Below are 16,319 nucleotides of genomic sequence, written 5' to 3'. Positions count from 1 at the left end.
GGAGACACTTGCTATTTACCATATGTACAAAATGATAATTTATTAATACTCTTTGTTTCTAACTTTTAAATCAGCTTCTGACTACATGGCATCATTTTAGACAAAAACAGACATGTATTTACTGGCTGCAGTTCTTTTGCAGAACTAGTCAGATCATTTAGCAGCTGGAAATGTGTTTACTGACCTCGATAATCTATGTTTTAGAACTTAACAGCCACACCTGGCCACGTGGTATAATATCTGGAATTATGCTCTTTTTTTCTTGGACCAGGCCTTGCTTGACTTTGGTTTAAAAGGTCAATACAATATTGAAATAGACTGAATGTTTTGTAACTAAAACTACTAAACTACTAAAAAGCTTGGCTTCACTTTAAGAAGAAATATGAAAGACTTTCTACTTAGCTAAAATGAAATTAGTAAGCATTTTATTAACTGATTCTTACAGTTACAAAAAAAAAAAAAATTCATAGTGTTGGGGCTGGGAGTGCCCAGCAGATTGCTGAAAAAAAGAGAATTACCAGAAATGCTGCCACCTGGATTGAGACCAGTGATCTTAGTTCACTTCTTAAGGCACACACCTTTAAGTAATATATAATCTCAGTGGGCAGGAAGGAAATGAATGCCAGAAGTGACCTGGTTAGTCATTCCTCAGTCAGAGCTTCTGGAGCCAGACTGACAAGGTTCTCTGATGGTGCTTTAATTGCTGCTGAAGGAATAATGTTTAGTTATAGAAGACTGCTTTGCTATCAGATGAATACTTTTCATGAACCTTGCATTCAGGCACAAGTAGCACTGACTGAGGTATAGCTAGGGCTTGAGAACAAAAGCTTATTATTTCTTGGATATCTTTCCCTAAAACATTTACATATGTCTCAGAATTAAGAAAAGGCAAGGAATAATCACAGTGTATCTATGACTCTTTGAAGATACTATGTATGAAATATGAAATAACATGAAGAAATTGTGCTCCTGTAAGAAATTGTTGGTTTTGGGTTCTTTTTTCCTTCCGTCTTGTATGATATAATCTATTACACTTTAAATTAAGAAAAATAGCAACATTTCAAGTTCACTATTAATGCCATGGAAAGACTACATAGTATATCATCTCCTCCATTTGGCTTACACTTACAGTCACCTTTATATTTTACAACTGTTATTTATTTTCCTGTTTTGAACTAATTTTGAAATCTTGAAAACAATGTTACATTTGACTATCAAGAAAATGAGAAGAGCATCGTATCTGTGGAGGTCACAGATACGATGCTCATTCACTGAAAATCAAGAGAAGTAATGAAAAAATTCAAACATGAAAAAATTATTATTTGATAAGCAGCTGGTGATTTCTGTAAAAAGCATCAAAAAGAAGGATAAAAGAAATATCTTTGCAACACAATGGTCAGGTATGAGAAACGGGAACTGTCTCTACCTGAAAGGAAAAAAAAAAGCTAAATGTACATGATTAATATTTACTGGAGTTTTTAACATTTGAAGAATGAGATTGAAGTAATTTCAGAGGCTGGAAAGTGTGTCTTTTCCAAAGTAAAGCTGTTGGAGGCAGACTGGCAGGATGCTCTATAGTTGTAGTGATATAGTGTCTCAAGTTACTGAAGGCTCAGAAAGCAGATGCTGGAATCAGGTTTTGAATTTAGAAATGTGCTACCCTGGCTGTAGTAATAATGGATGATAGCAAGTCTCCACTTTTGTGTCTTTGACTTGTGTCAAGAGATTAGGACAGATAAGGATTAGCACAACTACTGTGAAACCTCTGCTGCAGAGAACTTGGAACCACTAAAGGTCAACAGGACACCAGTATTAACCAGAAATCTTTGTTTCCAATTCTGTTTTAATCCTAGCACCATACAGAAGTCATTATATAGAGCCTAAACCTGCTCAGCCACATGTGCTTCTCTGTAGAAATTAGTTAGAAATATGCAAATAATATAAGGAAACAATCTGCAACTTTGCATACTATTTGTATATGAACACAAACTTTTGGCTTATGGTTAATACTCCCTGCCCCTGGCAGTGACCAGGAAGGATGTGGAGTGGCAGATAGTGACAATCTTGGCATGTGGGCAAGGACAAGACAATAGTTAGGTGGCAGGTACAGAAGCAGGGCATGTGTATTCGTAGGGATGTGTGGCTGTGTGCTGGGGTGTCAGAGGACACCTGGAGCATGCAGGTGGCTGGAGGGGGACTCGATTTCTGGTATTCTCAAGACTGGGTGAAAAGATGGTAAATAAATTATTGAAGGTCTTAAAGATGAAGACACCTGATTTTAGAAATATTAATGGCGTCATCTGCCTAGCAGCTCCTGAGCCCACAGAAGAATGCAGGTATCTGGGAAACAACTGGGCTGGCAGATACAGATTCTGTCAGAGCTGGAGCTCATGAACTGGGATTTCTATCCCAATTCCCTTTCTCACTAGAGCTTAAGGTTTTGTCTGCTTGTCCTTCCCTGTCTGCCCCAGCAAGAGGAGCAGCTGTAGGGACATTCCTTGGTTATCCAAACCCTTGGCAGTGCAATGCCCTTGCAAGCTGAAACTCGGCATTAGGAGGTGTCACAGCAATGTGCCAGTGTAGTCAGACCCCATCGAGGCTCCATGGGGCCTAACGCTTTGACATTTTGCTTCTTAACACTGCCAACAGCAATGCTAATTATTACAGCTTGCGTTTACCCACAGCAGCTCATTTAAGCCTGGCCACTAGTCAGTGCCTGGATTGTAATGGCTGCTCGTCACCAAAAAGCCAGGTCACCTGGAGCTGTTTCAGATCCAGGACTGAGAAAGGCCTTGTACTTAAAACCTTGCTCCTGTGGGGCTACACAGATCACAGACACTTACTTCAAGTGTGTCTAAACAAGTGAATTTAGGTCTATACAGAAGGCTCTCTTTTCATCAATGATGCATCTGTTTTTGAATAAACTTTAAAACACTTGATACATGAGCGCATGTAAAACTTCCCATTTTTGTCTTGAATCAGACACTGACGGAAAATGGGCCATCTCCTATCTAGATTTTCCTTGTAACTCGCATTACTAAACAGACAGCTACTACAGACAGACTCAATGCTTCTAGACCCTGCAGAATCACAGCAACCTTTATTCAGGCCGGAAGAGGCACCAAACTGGAGCAGTTCTCCCGCAGGGCAGCCCCCCCTCAGCCCCAGCCGTCACTCGCGGCTGCCCCGCCAGGCCCGGCACCCCCCGCTCCCCCGGCAACGCCTCAGCCGGGCCCGCCGCGAGGGCGGGGCGCGAGCGCCTCCGGGAGCCGCCCCCAGGCCCGCGCGGCCCGAGCCAGGCGGGCCGGGCAGTGCGCACGCGCAGCAGCGCACGAGGGCGGAAGCGGCGCCCCGCGCGCCTGCGCAAGAGGGGATTCCGCCAGGCGCCGCCGTACTTCAACATGGCGACCTAGGCCGGCCGCGCCAGCGTCACCGCGGGCGGGCGAGCGAGGCCGCCGCCGCTGTCGCCGTCATGTCCCGGCACAGGAACGTCCGAGGATATAACTACGACGAAGGTAGCGGTTATGGCGAGCAGGTGCTGGTGGCAGAGCTGCGGAGCCCGCCGCAGCTGCCGGTCCTTCCGCGCTCCCCGGCCCGTGCCCCTGCCACGGGCCGGCCGGTGGCCGCGGGCAGGAGGGTGTGGCGGGGCTCGCCCGGCGGTAGGGGAGGGCCCGGGGGGCTGTCAGCGGCGGTGGGAGGGGAAAACCGCCCCCTCACCTCCCCTCGGCGGGGGTTGGACGGGGCTCCGGGCGAGGCTCTCCCCGCCCCGTTCCCGGCCCGTTTCCCGCCCGGGTGGGGAGCGTCGGGCACACGTGGCCGCTCTGCCGGGCAGGACCTCCCGCTGCTGCTGCCCGGGGCTCCCGGGAGCTTCCGCACGGGGAGAGCGTGCCCTTGGAACGGGGTTCAGGCCACAGCTGCACTGCCTTGAGCTGCCCAAATTGACTCCGCTTTTCAGTAGCGGCGCTGACTTGGAAAAAGGCTCCGTATGGTTGAATTCATCCATCTTTAGTCTTGAAAAACTTAAAAATTTGTATTCACGGCCCAACTCTAGCAAAGTGTTGCTGATGTTAATACGTAGGAGTTAACAGCTGTTACTTGAGGAAGAAATGTAATTCTTAACGATGGAGTTGTGCATTTAGGGATTTATCTCTTTCAGGCACCTGTCTCATTTTACTTACACTTCTTGAGTGGAATGAAGGAGTTCTTCCATAAGAACTTGGCTTGTGCCTGCAGTACTGCAGCTTTCTTTGTGCCCTGGGCCTATTAACTTACACAAACCATAAATCAGAGTAATTTTTTTTTTCCTGTTTTTTCCTTCTTTGTTTTTGTTGGCTTGGGTTGTGGAGAAATGGACACACTTCCCATTCATATTAAAGAGCCCTTTTATGAGAGCAGCAATTTTGTTGCTTCACTTTGTCAGATTATTAAAAAAGTGCAAGAAATGCTTCAGCCTGTCCCTGGTCTTCTGTTGAGTGAACAGACTACACGGTTTTTATGCATTATAGTACCACAAATTGGGTCTTGCACTCTGATACTGGAATTTTTTGGAAGTTGTAATTTCATGTGAGCTGTGCTGGCTGTGTGTTCCCACCTTGAAGTTTCTGCTAGTGTAAATTTACCTAATACAGTCAAAATCCAGAACTAGACTGGGAATTTTACTGCTTGATTTTTTTCATCCTCTAGAGACCATTTTTCATCACAGATTGGTTGAAATGTTGATTTCAGCTGAGTCGCTGGCTTTTGAGAAGTTGAGTGTGCACTGCATAGTTAATTTCAGTGTTGATACACTCATCAGACTTCTGTAATGAGTTTGCTGAGATACTCAGTAATTTGCTGTAGCTATTAAGTTCCTTTTTGCCATTGGAAACATGACTGTGAGGTTACGTGTCAGGTCTTTACCCTTGTACCACATGTTCCTTCTGTAGTCACACAGAATCATTTATGGCCCAAATAAAATAGACTTTGTGTCTTCTTCTCTATTAAATGCAGTATGGTTTTTTTAATGCTGCATGTGGTTCTGTAATGCCCAAATATGAGTTGCATTTCTAAGTTAAATATTTAGCTTAGTATTTTTTGGTTTCTTTTCATTGGCAGACTTCTGAGGCTTTAGGTCTTCTGGTCTTTATTTGACCATGCTCCATTTTTCCCCCCCTCTCCTTTCTGAGATATTGTGATCATGACCAAATGTGATATTCCATCTGCAAATGTCTTGACAATACAGCTGGAATGCTTCTAGAGAGTAGCTTCTACTCTGTTGTCTGTAATTTATGTACATTTTAAATTCTAATTTTTATGGTCAGTGCATGCTGTGATCTGCCTTTTACAGCAATAAAGAATAGATGTTACTTGTGAAGCTGCCAAGTGCAGTAGTGTCTTTAGTAATAGCTTGTTACTTTTTTCATGTATTTCATTATTACTTAGTGAAAATTACACTATTTTTTAAGATTGGCATAATACTGGGATTCATTTTTGGAGACAAAGGTGCATAACTTACTCTTTGTATTTCTTGATGCCTTTTTTTTTCTGAGGAAAGAATATTTTTGTCTTTAAGTAACTGTTTAAGATACTTGTGTTTTACCTGGAACAATTTTGCATATTCAAAGGGAATTGTGAATTTTTTTTTTTTTACTTTGCTGAACTTGATTTGAAAGGTGGATGGGTGTGAGCATAAAATAGAGAAGAAAGATGAGAAATGCATAGGAATGGAGTAGAAATGCTGATCTTGAGTTGTTGAAGTAGAAATTGCAATTGAACTGCCTGTCTGGGGTGAAGACTGAGAGGTCAAGCAAAAATATCAAGAGAAGTGCCATGGGCAAAGATTTGTGGAATGTAGGAAGTTGGACTTAGTCTGTGAGGGCCAAGGAGCTGCTGAAGGAGGAGGTGTGAAGTATGGTAGATCTTGGAAATTTTCAGCCTAATGAATAGACTATTAAATGTTAAATTGTATTATGGTCAGAAAATTCTGTTATTGGGACTTGGAAGGTTATTTCTCTCCTAGGTAAGTAAACAGAACCTCACTCAAATACAGGAAATGCATTATTTCTGGAATACAGGAAATGCATCATTTCATAAAACCTTGTGCAAAATGTATGCTTTGAATTGTAGTATTATTTAGAAATTGTGCAGATTAATCTTGCTGTTTTTGCTTCATAGACTTTGAAGATGATGATGTGTATGGCCAATCAGTAGAAGATGATTATTGCATTTCTCCTTCAACAGGTTAGTTCAAATAATTATCAAGTATTGTTCATTGATACCTGTTCTGATATTTATTTCTGAATGAAAACAAAGTTTAAAAGCTAGTGACACTTTTGAAAAGTGCCTAGTGGCCATAATCCTGTTACAGTCAGTTATGTAGTGTTAGGCATTGGAATTTGAAAGTCTCATTAGACAACTGGCCACATCTTGAGTCCTACATATGTGTTATCCTAGATGGTTGTAATGTAATTGTCAATGTAAAAATCTGCTCCGTGGGAGTGTGTTGATCATCTTGAAACATTTGGTGTCTTTTCCTGTGGTTAGTAGGATCTACCTGGGCTTAACATTGTTATTGTGCTCCTGGTAGTTGTGTCTTCTGCACACCTTTGAGTACATGAGGGACAGGGAGTCTCATTGTGGGTTGCAGTGCTGTTCCTCTCATGCAAGAACGCGTGGAGCTAATCAGCCTTCCAGCATTTGCAGTGTTGAGGGTAGGTTTAAATACAGCAACGGCTGTGTGCTCAGGTAAGGCATAATTGGAGTGGCTCAGCCCCGCTGAATTCAGCCTGGCTGTAGAACCATCAAGTTGTGTTCTCCAGTCAAGTCTCTGGCAAGATTATCAGTTCAGGGTTTCCCCAGATTTGGTGGCAGTGCTTCTAGAGCTGAATGGCCCCTGGAAATAGTACAGCTGGTGTTGACATGAAGCTGTGCTACTGCAGGTGACTGGTTTGGGTCTAATCCACCATGACTGTGATGTAGTGTGTGACCTCTGGCCACAGGAACTTGAGATAATTCGGTCTTCTTGAGATGAACTCTGGTCCTCTCCCATGCTGTTGATTTCAGTGATGAAAATGTGCAATGTGTACCTTTTGCTCAAGTAGAGACTGATAAATGGCAGAATCGATTCCTGGCTGTGCACAGTAATTTTCCTAAGAACTCTTTGTGTGGAAGCTTCAATTATAAAATAATCTGATGTAGATTGTACAGCAGTCTTAATAGTTGCTTCAGTTGTGGCAATTGAATATGAAGTGGTATGTATGCATTTGGGAAACAGCTGCTAGAAGTTGCTACTTCTGGATATACACCTGCTTTCTGTGTGGATTTCAGAGCTGGGGAGAATATTACATGGCTTAAGGCAATTTGTTTACATTATGATTTGCACATTTCTGAGAAAATATAATGACTGGTGCTCTTGTTCAGCAAGGCGTTTTAGCTATATATCGCTTAATGTTGCTAAATCAGAGTGAAACCATGCACTTGTTTAAAGTTTTTTGTGAATATGTGTTTTTACTCATGGGCTGTATTTCTAATGAAATTCCAAGAAAGAAAGGATGTGTTCAACTCCATTCAATTCTTATCAGTAATTTAACAGTCACATATTATAGTCACATACTTTAAAAGCCATGCTCATTTCATGCTAACTTTTTAAAATTCCAACTGGAAGTGGTTGAAAATTGAAATTCAAAAATGGTGTAAGGTTCTGAAGACATTAGGCCATAGATTTGTATAGAAAATACTGTTTCTCAAACTTGGAGTATAATCTTTTTTGTAATGCTGAACTTTGCAGAATTACTTCATTCCATTCATACAAGGATATTGCCCAGCCTGTAGTTTCACTGTGATGGCAACTTGTTTATATTCTGGCATGAGCTGTTGTATGCTCTGTGCAGTCCTCAGTTAGTAGTTATTACCCAGTGGTGTCTCACCACCCCCTTGAAACTACTGCAAGTCCAACATCCTAACTTATTTTACCTTTAGTTTTGTTTTGCTTTTAAAGGAGGAAAAAAATTAACTTCTATTTTTATTACTTTGTTTTTTACCTAATGCAGCAGCTCAGTTTATTTACTCCAGACGAGACAAACCAGCCACATTTGCTGAGCCATTAGATGAAGAATATGGCTATGAAGGTACTGATGCTGCTGCTGATGGTTTTACACCCACTCATCAGTTGACTGAAGTTGATAGAGGTAATTATAGAAAACAACTATCAGAATAATCTCTTACAAGAGTTAAAGATTTACTAGAATAGCCTTAAATTAATGTTTCTTACTTGACTGACATTGCTCAAAATTTTGGAATCTTGTTATAAAACAATTCCCTCCAGGGAGCTACCTTCAGTGATCATTCTTCAAGTTCATAACTACCTTTTGTGTACTACTTGTAACTTGGTTGCATACACTGAAATGTGTTCTTAGTTTCTTACTAGAAATAATGAGATTTTATGTGGAGACGTTAGAACAGCTGTACTGACAGCTCAAATCTTCACTCTTGAATATTGTAAACTGAGTATTAATATTAAAATGATTTCTTTTTGCTTTGTATTCCAAATTATAGAGATTAGCAGTATTTAAGGGGTTTTCGAAGTCTTTAATTTCCTTGAAAGAGTAGCCAGTATTCTGTACAATCTTTTCTTACCCTTCCCTTTTGAGTTCGTGAGACTTTTGTTTCCATTCAGTCTTGGAGCCATGAGTTCCATGTTAGAAGCTGAGTTCTGAACTGAGTGGCTGGGTGGCTTTTGTTTTTTAAACTTGCTGCCTAATTGCCTAATTACTTGCTTTATGAAAAAGATTCACAAGTCTCTTTCCTAAGTATTAATAGTTAGTACAGTTTTTAATGTTTTGAAAATAATCAGGATTGTTTTTGAAATGTTGAAAAGATCAGACTAAAAAAAGTTGCAGAAAATTCAGAACAGTGAATTAGAATTTGGATTTCATGTCAAGTAAATTGATAAAAGTTAAGCTAATGCTTAGAGATATGGTTAAATATAATACATTGAGAAATAATATACTTGTTTTTACAGCAGGAAATAAAGCTGTGGAGGGCAGTTTGAAAGGATGAGCCAGTGTAATGGTACATGTGATCTAGACAATGCAGTCCTCTGGCTTTGCAGAATGCTTTTGACAGACTCAGTCAGTTAAGATCTGGTATCGGAGCAGGAAGGAAAGTAACATTTTGGACTAAAAAAAGAGAGAAAAGAAACCTCAAAATATCCACTTCTACTGTGAAAACAGCAGTGGTCTCACTAGACCTATTGTGTTTGATGCAGTATGTAGTGTTGGCCATTAATACAACATTATTGATGTAGCCAGAGTGGCTGCAAAGAGTTTCACAAGGTTGTTCTTGTTGGATATTAGATAGTAGAATGGCAACCAGCACATTGTGCAGGGCTCTACCCACATTTGTTTTGCAGGGCAAATGTCTGGGGAAGATTCACTTGTTATTTGAATTACAGGTAAAGGGTGATAATATAAGTAACCTCATGGAGGTAGGAGTTCTGCAGGGTTGAATTCCCAAACTTTTTTAAACATCTTCCAGGAAGTGTTCAAATAAAAATATGTGGCTGCCTTCCTGTTCTTCAGTTCCTGTTTTCTAAAATCTGAACTGGCAGAAACCAGGATTTCAGGAAGATTTTCTTCTGCTCCTTAGTGTTTGTATGGCTTCCAGTGAGTGGCAGCCTGGTGAATTGTCAGTCTCTTATTGTGCAGCAAGTATCTTAGTAAAGGCTTGTAGTGGTTGCAGAAATATACTCCAAAGAAAATTGATTTTATCAGCCAAAAAATATATTACAGTTTCAGGAAAGGTAAAGATTACAGGTGGTTTGAAACCTGGTGTGTTGATCCAGGTTTTCAGTTGTTAAGGCCTGAGGACCCTGAAAATGCTGTTTTACTTTTGGGTGTTAATTGTAGCATCTGTAAGCACTTAAAATGTGCTGTTCAGTGGGATTATATGTTGGTTTACTGTATTGCTTTGGATGATTTTAAGGTGATTATTTGTATTTCTTCCCTGCAATGAAGATAGTTATTTTACAACATCAACATATTTTAGTACTGAGACTTCCTAGATTAATAAATAGTCAGTAATATAGTATTTATTAAAATATCTGAAGTAGGTCAAATATTCTGCAGGGAGGGTGTGGGAACAAAGTCTGTCAGGGCAGTAAATGAGATTGAAATTAATTTCTAAATATTTTAACCCTTATTGTAATATTTTTCCTTCTGTTTGCTAATCAGAGGTGTGGTGCTAGTGGTTAGGTCATTGAAGACATATTTTTGGGCAGTTTATAACAGTAATGTGTTTCTTTCAGCCCGTCTTAATTCATGCCTTGATCAAATGAGAGAAGTTTTGGCAGAGTCCATACCAGAACAAACAATGGTGCAAGCAGTCCTGGATGCTAAATTTGATGTACAAAAGGCTTTGGATCTTGTGCTTTCACAAGGCAGTAAGCAAAATGTGAAGACCAAGAATAAGGATGCTGTGATTTTAGCAAAGACTACAAAAGGTATACTTATATTTAATTGCTTATATTTGAGGTGATTCATTTCTATCTACAGTTTAATTTGGGCTTTACAAACTGTGAAGACACTTACCATTGCAATAGTAATTTCTTGGAAAATGAAAGAAGACTGATTTACTATATGTGTGTTCTAAAACATTTCAAGGAAAGAGCTTTTCTTGAGCGAGAAGTCAAAATAACACTTCAGTGTCAGTTTAAATTCAAGCTGGGACCATCTGCAGTTCAGGATAGATTTCTCATTTATAATATATGATTTAACTGAATTAATGCATGGCTTTAGATTTAGAAAGCATCTTTAAATTTTTAGTGCTTCTGTTATTTATTCGGTAAACTGACATCTCCCATCCCTAGTATCTCCCTTTTTGGGTAGTGTCTATTAAGTAGCTTTTTTATTCTGATTTGTGCTTAAATATTTGTAGTCTTTACTGACATTCTCTGCTGATTCTTGAAGTTCTTTATGTATTTCAGTAGATAGCTGTGATTTACATGTAGAGCATTCTTTACCTTTGGATGACACTTAGTAATTAAATGCCTTTTCATGTTTCTTGATTTATTTTTTTTTTGTTGCTGCTGTCAACTTTAAAAAAATGGGATATTTCCTTGTGACTGGACTTCCATCTGAAAATTATTGGCTATTGTAAGGTAAGGAGACTTACATTGTTGTCCAGAAATGTGTGTTGATACAGACAGTTTCTCTTGTGCCGTAGACAGTTTTGCTGACAACACCAACAAACCTGGGTTTGGAAACTTGACAGACAAAAGTGATTCGGCTCTTTATTCTTTAACTACAAATTTTGAAAAATCCAATATACCTTCATGTGGAAGGAAAGGATTGCAATCCTCTTCACCTGTTCTGTCATCTGTTTTCAGTGATGATTTGTGTAAAGGATCATTTTGTGCCCCTGTGAATAAACAAGCAGAAAAGCAACTACCAGAAACTGCTAATGCAGTAAGTTTGGTTCCTGACAGTCAAGATGTTTACTCTAGGATAGGAAATAACCCATTGAAGTACAAGGAAACACAGGACTTGAAATCCTTGCTGATGCAGAATGTGGTTTGTGATTCTCTGAGTCCTGAACACAGCATTCCTTTTTTTTCCTCAAAAACTTCTGATTGTAACAGTAGTGCAAGTTTTTATAGTCCTCCGTGTTTAGGAAGTGCTTTAGGAAACTTGACTCTTGATAATGAAGTCAGTCATACTATAAATAAAAAGAATGAACTTGAAAATTTTTCTTCACTTGCACAAAGTAGAAAGCAAGAAAGCCTCTCTTCAGACATGGCTGCTTTGCCAGTGTTAAGATCTGGAAGTACATCATTGGCTGACTTGCTTCAGGAGCACCAGGAAAGCAGTGCTAGCCACTGTTACTCTTTGGCTGATCTTTTCACCCAGTCAACAGCAAGTCTTACTGATAGGAAGTTGGGAACCTCATCATTATCACAACTAGTAAGTCAACCCCAAACTTCAGGTGGGATGCCAGAGCTAACAGGATCTTTGTCTTCTCTAGCCCTTTCTGAAGTTTGTCCAGTAAAGGAGGTTGAGAATTTATCACTCTCGGATTTAATAGCCGAGACTATTGAAATAGATAAAACTCAGCAAAGGATGGACTTGTCCATGCACAATGTAATTGAGTCAAGGCCCTCCCAAGGAACCAACATTGATTTAAGTGTCCTTGTAAAAAGTGCAGGTGTATCTACAGAGAAAAGTGTGGCAGGGCAGTCAAATACCTTAAGTCCTGAAATGAAACTTGTAAAAGAAAAACAAGGAAAAGGTTCTGGTTTTGCCAAAGCAAACAGAAAACCCAAGAAAGGGCATGGTGGTCTTAAGAGGCAGGATTTGTCCCTTTCATGGATCAAGGCGCTGCGTGCAAGACCTTCAGCTTTTGCTTTAACCTTGTGCCTCCGTTATCCTCCCAAAGGGTATAAGCGGCGCACAGTTGGGCTGCACAAAACTTTCCTATACAGTAGACAAGTACAAGATGTAAAACCCAAGGAAACTGGTCCTACAGTAGCCATAACACCGTTCGACTTCAAAACAGCATCTCCTGATGATATTGTGAAAGCTAACCAAAGAAAAGCTTTTACAAGACAGTAATGAGAAAAAAAGGCATCAGTGTTGTTATTGAATTGTATTTAAAGAATCGATATAGGACCTATTTGTGATCCAGAGCTGATTTTTTGTATTATTTTTTTAATTGACATATTACAGTTCTTGCTGATAGGTAGAAATTTATATGTGAACTTTTAAAGTGCTGCACTGAATATCCTAATTTTTGCATAATTTTCACTGACAGTTTAACATTTTTAACTTCTGGAGAGTCTTGAACTCTATTATACAGATGCATGTACAAAATTCTGTAAACACCTTTAGTCTTCTTGAAATACCACTTTAAGTATTGAAGATACAGTTCATTGGGAAGAACAGTGAATTATTATTTTGTAAAGTAATTTGCTATATGGTGTACAGTTTGGGGAGCAGGAACCTCAGTTTATATTACTACTGTTTTATTAAATGTTCTTAAGGTTAGATTTTCTGATAAAGGTATGTTATTAAACTGCCAGTCTTGTAATGGATGTTTCCAGTCAATGTCATTATTTTATCTTTATACTGATCACACTATTACAACAGAAATGCCTTTAGTTTTTAAAAGCCTCAAGGACCTCAGGTTTTGACAGTTCTGGTTGTGGTAGTACATGTGTAGTTTTTGATAGGACCAAACTTGTAGGGGAGCAAGCAATTAAATTGTTGCACCCCGTGACTCCAGTTAGCTATCAAAATGTGATATCCAGCATTTTAAACCAGCAATTTTATAGATATGTACATGCTGCATGTATTTCATAAGAAGGTTCCCTAGGATTCTATTGTTTATTCTCAAGCCTTTCAGAGAAGTGCTGAAGTTTCAGTACTTTCAACTGTAGCATGAGAGTCTTTGCTTAATGGAAAAAAAAAATAAGGCAAAGCCTAAGTGCTGTTTGTGTCTGCCTCTTGTCTTTTTTGATGAAAACTTCCTTCAGAAATGGAAATGCATTCTCTTCTGCTGTTTGTACACATTGCTGTTACTTTGAATCTTTAGATGAAAGATCCAAATCAGAACATTCTGGAATTGCTGTGGTGCCCTAGTATTCAAATTAGTAGCTGCATGTATGTTTTAACTTTGCTTTTAGCACACATTATGACATCTAATATATTTCCAGTGTCATTGCCAGTATTTTAAATTCAGAACAGCAATAAGTTCAGTGGAGATATTGCTGCAACTCGAAAAATGTATGTTCATAAACTTACGCTAAACTTGGCAGCTAGTATGAAACAGTAGATATGACTTTCATCTAGTTTTAACCTAATTTTTTTGAGCATGTTCGGTCAAAAAAAAGGACAAAACTCTAAGGTTTATTCCTGACTTCAGATTGCACTATGATTTTGTTTCTAAATAAAATAAAACAAAACATGTTCCAGTTCTCTCAGGTACAAATTTAATGGTCTGTATATTTTGCTTGTTTGTCTAGTTGATACATCTGTCATTTAGGACTAAGACCAGTGTGATCTTTGACCTTGTGAATGAAATTAATGTTTCTTAACCTAATTAATAAAAGTTTTATATAATGACAGTGCTGCAGTGTTTATGTTCCAATTGATGTGTTAATCTATCCGAACCTATTTGGAGTTCCTTTAAAGGATTAAATAATACAATCCAGTGTATATACTATGATCTGATAAGTTCATTAGCAGGAGCATAATTGATTTCCTGAGAAGACTTTCTATAGAATCTGGTGGACACTGATTGTACTACTGATTGTTTTCTTGATTAGTCATAATAGCAAATTCTACTGTGTCAAAAATATGAAGTGCTTTTCAGTGAGCTCTTTCTCTGCAGTTAATCCAAGCTTTAACTTCCCCATGCTTAAAAATCCAAGTCTGTTTTTCCTACTGGCCAAAGGGTCCTGTTAGCAGAGTTTGTAGGTAAAGCTCACTTTTCCCAAAATTGTGTGTATTTTTCTAGCAGAGTAATTCTAAGTTTTTGACATAAAATATGAGTGCAAAGTTTGGCATTGTCATGCCTGTTATATTTGTAGGTGGTTTTACTTTCCTGTGTTTCAAATACTCCAGAAGACTTCATTAATGTCAGTAGAGATTTCTAATATGTGTGGGTCTTTTAAAATTGAACAGCTTTGCTTTCCCTTTTAAATATTTTCTTATTTTCTCTGTCTACCTTTGGTGCTGGTCTGTTTTCTCATTCCCCTGGCTGCCCTTATTTGCATAAAACTCCTTAGCATTTGTTATCATTTTAGAGCATGAACTGGACATAGAACTGAATGTAAGTTCTGTGGATACCATTGGAACAAGTGGTGGGGGGGACAAAAAGAACATCAGCATTGTATCTTTATCATGGATCTTACTGTGGGATTGTTACCTTAGTAAACAACTTTGGATCTTGTTAGGCAGCTAGATTTTCACATATAATTACTTTTTCATTGGCATTTGACTCTGGTGTTAGTGGTCATGAAGTAGCAGTATATGCTATTCAGTGTGTAAACAGTAGGGGAGGGATTTTTCCTCAGTTTGCAATCCTGAATCCTGAAGTGAGCCTTGAATTGATACAGACCTGCAGGCTAAACATTGGAGAAGGTACCTAAGTGGTGGATTAACCTGAATTCCAATTCATTTTCAGCAGAGATTTATTTTCATGCCTAGACAATTTTATAGTTTTGTTTTTCTAAGCAAAAAGTATTGTGTCACTATATTTATTTTTTAAATTTAACAGATATTTTAATAATTTCCTTAATTATTCCTTTAATTATTTACTGAGAATGAGGATATGGTATCAAGGACAAGTTTGTGTTGGAATACTGCATGATATGGTATGGGGCATTTTTGTGTAACAGCTGTGTTTGGCCTTTGCACTGAAGGGTTTGTGCCTAATGAGTATTAGAATCCTAGTAAAGTAATTCTGCTGTTTTATGCTTGACATGGTGGGTTTATTTTCATAATTTATGTATATAATTCCCCTCCCAGATTTTGCAGCTACTGTCTTGGCTAATATGGGTTAATTGTGTTACTTGTTTTGGAATTCATATATTAACATTGCGAAATACTTTTCTGTGTTTGCATATAAACAGAAAAAGGTAATATTAAACTGCACAGAGGTACTACTGTGTACTCCTAAGGCATTTAGTACATCAAATCTATTTTGTGCATAATTTTTAAATGGCTACTGACTATTTTTAATACAAAATTGACTTATGGATGTTGCTTTATGTATGTAAATAAAATGCATATTATTAAAGGACTGAGATAATTACGATTTCTTGTTAAGTTACCTGATAGAAATAGAGTTGAATGTTCTGTAATGTTTATGTCTATTGTGGAAACAGGCTCTAGTTCTTCTCCAGGTTTGCATGCACATTCTTTGCACAGAAGATTCCTTTGGAGAAAGTAAGGCAAAATCTATTTGGACAGTTCTCAAGATTTTAAGTTTCATGTGCAGCAAACTGCTTGAATTTCTAGAACTGCTGAACAACAGTATTTCAAGATGTTATTTCTAAGACACTAATTGGTGCAGGGGTGTAGTCTTTGCAGTCTTGTGTTTTGCCCTGTTTCCTTACTGTGCCATTCAGAAACATTTTTCTGTAAACAACAGTTTCTGAAAATCTGCACTTAGGCAAACTAGTACTGCAAAAATGACTATCTGGACAAAAGATCTGTATGAATATTGGATACAGCTTGTCTTTTTATGAAGCATATGTACTTTATTACAGTGCCATTGTAAGGGCAGTAGTTCATTCACGAGCTAGGGTTATACAGACACTCAGTCACATATTTTTCAAATCCAAA

The 16,319-nt window shown here is 38.6% G+C and overlaps 1 protein-coding gene across 2 annotated transcripts in view; it reads left to right on the top strand.

Moving 5' to 3' along the window:
- The first annotated feature begins 3,381 nt into the window (after nucleotides 1-3,381).
- Nucleotides 3,382-16,319, top strand: part of HBS1L (HBS1 like translational GTPase) — a 58,980-nt gene continuing 46,042 nt past the window's right edge. The window contains exons 1-5 of one of the 2 annotated variants that reach the window (XM_063151235.1): nucleotides 3,382-3,515; nucleotides 6,154-6,219; nucleotides 8,028-8,165; nucleotides 10,283-10,477; nucleotides 11,140-14,095. In XM_063151235.1, the coding sequence (XP_063007305.1) occupies nucleotides 3,473-3,515; nucleotides 6,154-6,219; nucleotides 8,028-8,165; nucleotides 10,283-10,477; nucleotides 11,140-12,584 (1,887 nt within the window). In that variant the 5' untranslated portion in view covers nucleotides 3,382-3,472 and the 3' untranslated portion in view covers nucleotides 12,585-14,095. Of the gene's footprint in view, nucleotides 3,516-6,153; nucleotides 6,220-8,027; nucleotides 8,166-10,282; nucleotides 10,478-11,139; nucleotides 14,096-16,319 lie in introns of those variants that run through there. The other variant, XM_063151234.1, reaches the window with a different exon arrangement.

Source organism: Melospiza melodia, chromosome 3, assembly GCF_035770615.1.
Source record: "Melospiza melodia melodia isolate bMelMel2 chromosome 3, bMelMel2.pri, whole genome shotgun sequence".
Taxonomy (NCBI): Eukaryota; Metazoa; Chordata; class Aves; order Passeriformes; family Passerellidae; genus Melospiza; species Melospiza melodia.
The sequence above is the reverse complement of the archived record's forward strand: the minus strand, read 5'-3'. Positions and strand labels throughout refer to the sequence as shown.